This window comes from Tinamus guttatus, unplaced genomic scaffold, assembly GCF_059628265.1.
Source record: "Tinamus guttatus ecotype Peru unplaced genomic scaffold, ASM5962826v1 Tinamus_guttatus_pri_ptg000655l, whole genome shotgun sequence".
Lineage (NCBI taxonomy): Eukaryota > Metazoa > Chordata > Aves > Tinamiformes > Tinamidae > Tinamus > Tinamus guttatus.
This window is the reverse complement of record NW_028289189.1, coordinates 151,001-160,405: the sequence shown is the minus strand read 5'-3', so window position 1 is coordinate 160,405 and position 9,405 is coordinate 151,001. Positions and strand designations below refer to the sequence as shown.

General features: G+C 68.5%; 1 protein-coding gene across 1 annotated transcript; it reads left to right on the top strand.

Moving 5' to 3' along the window:
* The first annotated feature begins 133 nt into the window (after window positions 1-133).
* GPR179 (G protein-coupled receptor 179) lies at window positions 134-9,224 on the top strand. Its single transcript, XM_088536296.1, is given in 12 exon segments — window positions 134-972; window positions 1,160-1,268; window positions 2,067-2,441; window positions 2,593-2,661; window positions 2,944-3,053; window positions 3,123-3,361; window positions 3,550-3,688; window positions 3,845-3,950; window positions 4,122-4,268; window positions 4,440-4,562; window positions 4,662-7,322; window positions 7,401-9,224. Coding segments are annotated over 12 exon segments (6,738 nt in total). The 3' UTR covers window positions 9,222-9,224.
* Window positions 9,225-9,405: the final 181 nt, after the last annotated feature.

Below are 9,405 nucleotides of genomic sequence, written 5' to 3'. Positions count from 1 at the left end.
GCGCAGCCCGTGACGTCTGCTGGGCCGCGGGCAGCGCAGGGCAGGAGGCGGCAGAGCCCGCGGAGCCGCGCGCGGCAGGACGCTCGGCTCGGAGAACGGGCGGCCCCGTGGCCACCCGGCCCCTCTCCCGGCCATGGGGCTGCGGCCGTGGCGGCTGCTCTGCTGCGTGCACGTGGCTCTGCTCTGCGCCGGCGGGGCCACCTTGCCACGGACCCGGCCGCCGGCCCCCAAAGGCAGAGCGGCCCCGGAGCGGCCCGCGGCGTCGCCGGTGCCCACGGAGCCGGCGCCGGGCTCAGCGGCAGCGGCGGCGCTGGCCTTCCTGCGCTCCGGCGACGCCGCGCGCCTCGCGCGGGCCAACTGCAGCGGCCGCTTCGCGGCGGGGCCGGCGGGCGGCGCGGGGCCGCCGGCGTCGCTGCGCGCGGCGCTGCGGGCGCCCGCCGAGAGCCTGGCGCACGCCGCCAACTTCCTCAACATGCTGCTGCAGGCCAACGACATCCGCGAGGCCAGCCTGGCCGAGGACGCCGAGTGGTACCACGCGCTCGTGCGCAGCCTCGTGGCCGGGGACGCCCGCGTGTACCGCGCCGCGCTGGCCTTCGACGCCCACCCGCTGGCCGCCAAGCCCCGGCTCGTGCTGCAGGCCACGCAGGAGGGTGCCGAGATCCTGCTGCAGGACCTGTCGGCCGCCGCCGCCGCGCGCGGCAACCTCAGCGGCGGCTTCGGCAATGAGCGCTGGCTCGAGGCGCCGGAGCCGCCGCGGGGTTTCGCCCTCCGCAAGCGGCTCCTCCGCAACGACCTGCGCAGCCTGGAGACCCCCAAGTGGAGCCGGGGCGATGGCTACGTGGGCGACGCGGGCCACGTGCGCTGGTCGCCGCCGTTCCTCGAGTGCCGCGACGGCAAGTTCCTGCCCGCCTGGATGGTCACGCTCTCCTCCTCCTTCTACGGCCTCAAGCCGGACCTCAGCCCTGAGTTCAAGTAAGGGGCGCTTGGGTTTGCTCCGGGTGTGCGCCGGATCCGGGGTTGCTGCGGGAGCCGGGCTGGGGTCCCTGGGTGCTGCCGCATCCCCAGCGCGGCTTGGAGCGGGCTGGATTTTGCCCAAAAGTCGCGGCACGCCGGGGGGGAACCGGCTCCGTGCGCCGGGGCTGAGCGGGACCCTCGGCAGGGGCGTCGTGCGGCTGGACGTGAAGCTGCAGGACGTGCCGCTCGAGCCGTGCGCCAGCGGCCCGGCCTGGCTCGGCGCCGCGCACCGCTGCGACCTCAACAGCACGCAGGTACGGAGCGCGCCGGCGGCCGCAGCCTTATCCGCTCTGCGGCCCGTCCATCTGCTCCGCGCAGCTGCCGGCGGCCCCGCGGCCGCGCGGTTTATTGTGCAAATCTTCCCGTTCCGGGGGTGCAGGAGCTGCTGCCCTCTGGATAATGGGGCTACAGGGCTCAGAGCCCCCTGTGTGCTGCTCTGTGCCGGGAAAATCCCCGTCTCCAGCCAGGGAGCAATCCCAGAGTTTTCCTTCCTGAAACTTTTCCTCTCCACCTTGCAAATAATTCCCACCAGGAGGACATGGATGCACATGCCAATATACGCTCCAGGCATCCTTCTGAACATTACAGCACCCAGAAAGATTCCCAGATGGGTCCTTTGGAGCAGAGATGCTCTGGTGCTCCCATGGCATTCCCAGCCATCCCACAGCATTCCCAGCCATTCCACAGCATTCCCAGCCATCCCTCAGCATTCCCAGCCATGCCAGCTCCTTGGCAGCCCCGGAGTGGCCATGGCTCCCCCTTTCTCCCCTTTCCCATGCGGATTCGGTGCCGGCTGCGGGATCTCCGGCGGGGATTAGCGCGGCGGCCGCGCGCCCACTGCTGCCGTCACGGCGGGGGCCGCGGGCAGGATTAGTGCACTCTGCTGCATTAGGTGCCCATTTAGGGTTTAGGCGGGGATTTGCGGGCCAGGCTTTCGCTTTTAATGCTCAAATGTTTAACCACTGCTTTGCGGGTGGCGCGGGGCCGAGTGGGGGCACCCGGAAAGCACCCCGGGGTGCCGGGGAGCCCTCGCGCAGCGCCGCGTCCTTCAGTGTGTCCCGCAGGAGAGCCGCGGCTTCGTGCTGGGCAGCTACGTGTGCCGCTGCAAGCCGGGCTTCTACGGCACCGATGGCAGCGCCGGGACAGGTGGGTGTCCACAGCTGCCGCCCCGCGGGGACGCCGGGCACGTGCCGGGTCCCCCCGGGCGCTGACGGCCTCAATTCGCAGGCGGCCGGGGCGGCGCGGAGGCCGGGGGCCGGGTCGCGTGCCGGCCGTGCCGGCCGGGCTGCGCCGCGTGCCAGGACGACGCGCCGTGCGTGGCCCAGGAGGACCGGGCGCTGCGCGCCGCCGTGCTGGGCTGCCAGGCCGCCTGCATGCTGGCCGTCTTCCTCAGCATGCTCGTCTCCTACCACTTCCGCAAGAGCAAGGCAAGGCCCGCGGATGCTCCCTGAGGATGCTCCCTGCGGATGCTCCGCATGGATGCTCCATGTGGACGCTCCCTGCGGATGCTCCGGCGCCCGCGGGCCCTGCTCTGCACTCCCCGCCTACCCTCATAGCCCCCTTCCTCGCTCCCCGCAGCGGATCCGCGCGTCCGGAGTTATCCTGCTGGAGACCATCCTCTTCGGCTCCCTCCTCCTCTACTTCCCTGTGAGTATCAGGCCAGCCCAAGGAATGGCCACATCCCAGCCCTACCACTTGCCAGGACCCCCGAGATGAGACATGCACAGGGACAACTTGGTCTAATAGTTAATGGCACTGGTGCCATCTCTGCAGCCCAAATCCCTTTCCTCCCGCTGGAATTAATCCCTCTCTAAATCCCCTCTCCCTCCGGCGCGATGCGCACCATCCGCCCTCGGAGAGGGGGAAAGCGGGGAGCGCTTTCCCACGCGCTTCCTCCCCGCGCGCTCCGCCGCTCTCCTGCCTTCCCAGGTGTTCATCCTCTACTTCAAGCCAAGCATCTTCCGCTGCATCGTGCTGCGCTGGGTGCGCGTGCTGGGCTTCGCCATCGTCTACGGCACCGTCACCCTCAAGCTGTACAGGTACCGCGGAGCCGCCGGAGCGGATCGCGCGCCCGGGGCTTCGCGCGCTCATTGCCGCGCGCTCCGCAGCGTGCTCAAGGCCTTCCTGTCCCGCGCGGCCCAGCGGGTGCCCTACATGAGCAGCGGGCGCGTCCTGAGGATGCTGGGGCTCATCCTGCTCCTGGTGCTGTGGTTCCTGGCCGCCTGGACCGTGGGCACGCTGGAGAACGTGGACAGGAACATCCCGCTCGTGATCCGCTCCCAGACCGCCGGCGGCCTCCACTTCCACCGCTGCGGCCACGACCGCTGGGACTACATGATGGTGATGGGTGAGCGCTGGCCTGGCCACCGTGTGCTACCCAAGCGGTGCCGTGGCCCTTACTCCGCCAAAAGGGACGCGGGTGCTCCTTGCTCGGTGGGATGAGGAATCCTGGTGGGATGGGGTCTCCGGAGCCGCCCCGTGCATCACCCCGGGTGCGTGGAGCGGTGCCGGGCGCTCAGCGCCTCCCGTCCCCAGCCGAGCTGCTGCTGCTGCTGTGGGGCAGCTCGCTGTGCGTGGCCACGCGCGCCGTCCCCTCGGCCTTCCACGAGCCGCGCTACCTGGGCATCGCGCTGCACAACGAGCTCCTCGTCTCCGCCGCCTTCCACGTGGCCAGGTGAGCGGGCGCCACGATCCGCAGCATCGCTCCCGCTCGGACGCGAGGGATGCGTGGGATTTGCTCCAAAGCCACCTGGCCCTCTCCGGCGTTGTGGCTTCTCCCGGATGGGCATCCCTGTGGTGTCCCTGTCCCCACCCTGCTGGCCCCTTGCAGGTTCGTGCTGGTGCCCTCCCTGCACCCCGACTGGACCCTGCTGCTCTTCTTCGCGCACGCCCACAGCACCGTCACCATGACCCTGGCGCTGCTCTTCCTCCCCAAGGTGAGGAGTGCGAGGGGAGCACGGGCACCCAAGCGGAGCCGGTCGCAACCAGGGGCATCGCTTGGCATGGAACCCCCCCGGGTGGGTTTATCCCACGCGCTCGCGCGCGGGGATTCGGAGGGGGCTGCGAGCGCGCGGCGCTCGCGGCCACCGGCCCCTCGGTGCCCGCAGTTCCTCCACGCCGGCTCGCCGCTGCGCGAGGAGATCGCGGCCGAGGTCTACGAGGACGAGCTGGACATGCGGCGCTCGGGCTCCTGCATGACCAGCAGCATCGCCTCGGCCTGGAGCGAGCACAGCCTCGACCCCGATGACATTCGGGTGGGTGCCACACTCAGGACCTTCTTTTGACGCTAGCTAAGCGGCCCCGCGCACAGTAAGAGCTGCTTTCTGCAACCTTCCCCTGCACGCGCACGGGCCAGGGGCAACCGGGGGCCGCGGGATGCCCGCGGTGCCACCCTACGTGCCCCCGTTTCCCCCCGCGCGGCGCAGGACGAGCTGAAGAAGCTCTACGCGCAGCTGGAGGCGCAGCGCGCGCGGCGCATGGCCGCCTGCAACCCGCACCTTCCGCGCGGCTCCCGCCGCGGGCGCTCCGTGCTGCGGCGCGGCGCCGAGCTGCCCCGCGGTGCCGCCGCCACGCCGGGCGCCCGCCGCCGCTCCGCCGCGCGGCACGATGCCGGCGGCAGCCTGCGGCTGCGCGAGGCCGCCCGGCAGCGGCGCCGCAGCGGCTCCCTGCGCAAGTCGCGCAGCGCCGAGGAGCCCGCGAGGAAGACCCCGGTGGCGGCGAAGGCTTCGGAGGCATCTGACAGCGACTCGCTGGAGGCCGCCCCGCTCGTGTGCAAGTCGGCGAGCGCCCGCGATCTCACGGCAGCCACCGAGCCGCTGCGGCCGCCGGCGCCGACGCTGCACAAGTCGCTCAGTCTTGGAGGTGCCTGTGACCGGGCTCTGCCACCGGCCGCAGGGGACAAGCCGCCTGCGCCACGGCCGCGGCCACCGGAGCGCGCGGATCCCGGGCCGCCCGGCTCGCCGCGCCGCGGCCGCCGCCACGTCACCTACGCACCCGTCAAGAGCGTCAGCGTGGACGGGGCGCCGCGGCCGGGCCGGGTGCGCGTGGCCGTGCGCAGGACCCCGCCGGTGCCCCCCGTGAGGCATCAGAGCCTGGCGCCCGCTGGGGACACCCGGGGGGTGGCCACGATGCCCGATGCCCCCACGGCCACCCGGGAGCTGCTGCTGCTCCGAGAGGAGACCCCGAGTGCGGAGCGAAGCGGTGGCGGCGCGTCCAGCCCTGCGCCGCGCGGAGCCTCCCTGCGGAGCCTCGGCCTTGCCCTCCGAGCCTTCCGCTGCCCCCGAGCACGCGGGATAGGGGAGCAGGGCGGCCAGGGAGGACGAGGAGGGGACGGCGAGGAGGAAGGCACCGGCAGCGCGGTGCAAAGCGGCGGCAGCGTTGTGCAAAGCGGCAGCGCAGTGCAGGAGCACGCAGGGGACACACATGGGACACCCGTTGCAGAGCCTGGCTCTGCGCAGGACGATGCTGGCAGCACCCTGTGGATGCTGGAGGACAGACCCCCGCTGTCACCCGCCATCCCAGCCGTCGTTAGCAGCTGGAACAGAGCAGATGGGCCCCGCGAAGCCACCGGCCCTGGCCCGGTTGATGCTTCCGTGCCCAAAGTAGAGGCTGTTGAGGAGCTGGAGGCCCCGGTTCACCCAGGGGAAACAGCACCGGGAAAAGGATCCTTGTTAAGACAGGAGGCGATTGCAAGCCAGGAGGATGGAGGGGTCCCACCGATGGAGAGCCCGACCACCTGTGGAGCCCCGGCAGGGACGGCGGATCTCCATCCCAGGAAAACAGGGGCGGATTCTGGTGTCAAAACAGATCCAGGAGAAAAGGCGGCTCTGAAAGCCGCCGGGGCGATGCCCAGGGAGACCGTGTGTCCCTGGGAGAGCCATGGCACTGAGGACAGGATAGCGAAGCGTGGCTCAGATCCATGCGGGAAGGCGGGCAGCGGCGAGAGCAGGAGCGCCGAGGTCTGTCCCTGGGAGGCAGCGGAGGCTCCGTCCGAGGCAGAGAGGCTGGAACGGGACAGGACAAAGGTTTCCAAGTGGGTCAAGATCATCCGGCCAAAATCGCTGGGGTTGCTGCGGGCGCAGGAGAGCGGGAGCAGCCGGATCACGTCCCTCCGGCCCCGGGGCAGCACCAGCGTGGAGGCTCCCACCAGCCTGGAGCCTCCCGCTGCCAAAACAGGGACTGGCCCTGGCCTCAGCCCTGGCCTCCACGGAGCATCTGCTGCCTCAGCAGAGAGAGAGGGATGGAGTCGGGATGCACAGGAGCCAGAGCCCGGCAGCAGGGTAGAAATCTGCCCCTGGGAAGTGAGCGAGGCCCCAGTGGAGAGAGAGGAGAAGAAGGGCCAAGAAAAGGAGCAAATCCCTGCAGAGAAGCGCATCACATGCCAGGCGGCCTTGGCCAGCCCGGCCCGGTCCCTGGAGCAGGGTGGCAGCGAGCGAGCGGCCGTGTGTCCCTGGGAGAGCCCGGACACAGAGCAGCCCCCTGCGACGCCCTGTGCTGGGAGCCCAGGTCTACCCAAACCATCCAAACCAGCCTCAGGGACATCCCAGAGCGCAGAGAAGGCCGACATCTGCCCATGGGAGATGCAGGAGAGCCAAGGTGGCACTAAAGCTGAAATCTGCCCTTGGGAGAGCCTGGACACGGCCCAACTTGCTGTAAAACCCCATGCTGGTAGCCCAGGTCTACTCAAACCATCCAAACCAGCCTCAGGGACATCCCAGAGCGCAGAGAAGGCCGACATCTGCCCATGGGAGATGCAGGAGAGCCAAGGTGGCACTAAAGCCGAAATCTGCCCCTGGGAGAGTCTGGACACAGCCCAACTTGCTGTAAAACCCCATGCTGGGAGCCCAGGTCTACCCAAACCATCCGAACAACCTTCAAGGATATCTCAGAGTGCAGAGAAGGCCGACATCTGCCCGTGGGAGATGCAGGAGAGTGAAGGTAGCAGCAAAGCTGAAACCTGCCCCTGGGAGGCGGCTGTGCCACCCGCAGATCAAGGAAAAGCAAAGCAGGTCCCCAGGGGCATCTCAAAAGGAGACAAGCGCATCACGCGCCAGGCGGCCTTGGCCAGCCCGGCCCGGTCCCTGGAGCAGGGTGGCAGCGAGCGAGCGGCCGTGTGTCCCTGGGAGAGCCCGGACACAGAGCAGCCCCCTGCGACACCCCGCGCTGGGAGCCCAGGTCTACCCAAACCATCCAAACCAGCCTCAGGGACATCCCAGAGCACAGAGAAGGCCGATATTTGTCCGTGGGAGATGCAGGAGAGCCAAGGTGGCACTAAAGCCGAAATCTGCCCCTGGGAGAGCCTGGACATGGCCCAACTTGCTATAAAACCCTGTGCTGGGAGCCCAGGTCTACCCAAACCATCCGAACAACCCTCAAGGACATCTCAGAGTGCAGAGAAGGCCGACATCTGCCCGTGGGAGATGCAGGAGAGTGAAGGTAGCAGCAAAGCTGAAATCTGCCCCTGGGAGGCGGCTGTCTCACCCGCAGATCAAGGAAAAACCAAGCAGGTCCCCGGGGGGATTTCAAAAGGAGACAAGCGCATCACGCGCCAGGTGGCCTTGGCCAGCCCAGCCCGGTCCCTGGAGCAGGGTGGCAGCGAGCGAGCGGCCGTGTGTCCCTGGGAGAGCCCAGACATGGAGCAGCCCCCTGTGACGCCCCGCGCTGGGAGCCCAGGTCTACCCAAACCAGCCTCAGGGACATCCCAGAGCACAGAGAAGGCCGATATTTGTCCGTGGGAGATGCAGGAGAGCCAAGGTGGCACTAAAGCCGAAATCTGCCCCTGGGAGAGCCTGGACACGGCCCAGCTTGCTATAAAACCCCATGCTGGGAGCCCAGGTCTACCCAAACCATCCAAACCAGCCTCAGGGACATCTCAGAGCGCAGAGAAGGCCGACATCTGCCCATGGGAGATGCAGGAGAGCCAAGGTGGCACTAAAGCCGAAATCTGCCCCTGGGAGAGCCTGGACACGGCCCAGCTTGCTATAAAACCCCATGCTGGGAGCCCAGGTCTACCCAAACCATCCAAGCCAGCCCCAGGGACATCTCAGAGCGCAGAGAAGGCCGACATCTGCCCGTGGGAGATACAGGAGAGCGAAGGCATCAGCAAAGCTGAAATCTGCCCCTGGGAGGCGGTTGTGCCACCGGCAGATCAAGGAAAAGCAAAGCAGGTCCCCAGGGGCATCTCAAAAGGAGACAAGCGCATCATGCGCCAGGCGGCCTTGGCCAGCCCGGCCCGGTCCCTGGAGCAGGGTGGCAGCGAGCGAGTGGCCGTGTGTCCCTGGGAGAGCCCGGACACGGAGCAGCCCCCTGTGACGCCCCGCACCGGGAGCCCGGGTCTACCCAAACCATCCAAACCAGCCTCAGGGACATCTCAGAGCGCTGAGAAGGCCGATATCTGTCCGTGGGAGACACAGGAGAGCAAGGGCAGCAGCAAAGCCGAAATCTGCCCCTGGGAGGCGGTTGAGCCTCCATCAGCTGGGGAGAAACTAAGGGAGGCTCAAGGTGCTCCATCCACAGGGAGCAAGAGCACAAGTCCAAGGCAGAGCCTTTTCAGACAGACCGGAGGACGTGGAAGTCCATCCAAGGAAGAGAGAGAAAGCGGAGCGTGCGGGTCCATCCGGCCCCAGGAGAGTGTGGGCACGGGGGGCTCCTCTGCCACGGGAATCACGGAGCGGTTGAAAGCCTCTTCCAGGAAATCAGAGAGCGCAGGGAGCATAAAGGCCGAGGTCTGTCCTTGGGAGGGCCAGGGCACAGAGGAGCCCTCCCTGAAAACGGGGATGGGGAAAAGCCCGTGCGAGAGCACGGAAAGCAGCAGATCCGACGTTTGCCCCTGGGAAGCAGCAGAGCCCCAAGCCGCGGAGCTGGAAAGCGCCAAGCCGGACGTGCGCCCGCGGGGAGCAGCGCGAGCCCCATCCAACGAGTCCGGAAAGCCGGCGGCCGGAGCCGGCACCGGGCACAAGCCGCTGTGCCGCATCCTGCCGAGCGTCCCCGCCGGTGCCAGCGTCGCCGAGGTTTGTCCCTGGGAAGCAGAAGCGGCTCCCGCAGCCCCCGGGCAGCCCAGCAGCCCCTCGGCAGCGGTTCCGCGGGAGACGGAGGGCACGGAGCCCATCCCGAGCCGCCGCGGGCAGGACGGAACCAGGGAGAGCCCCAGGGATGGAGGCAGCGCGGCCCGGACCACCCCGGACATCTGCCCATGGGACCACGAGTAGGAAAAGAAGAGATCTCTGGCCAAAATCCACTTGAACTCCTTCCCGGCTTCCGTCTGTGTCTCCCAGCGACGCAGCAGAGGCAAAGGTGGCTGCAAACACTGGCCCACGAGCACGGAGCAGCCTCCTTCCATGCGGGAACGTGGTCCCCAGCAGATACATCCATCCACGCTAGCGGATACCCCGG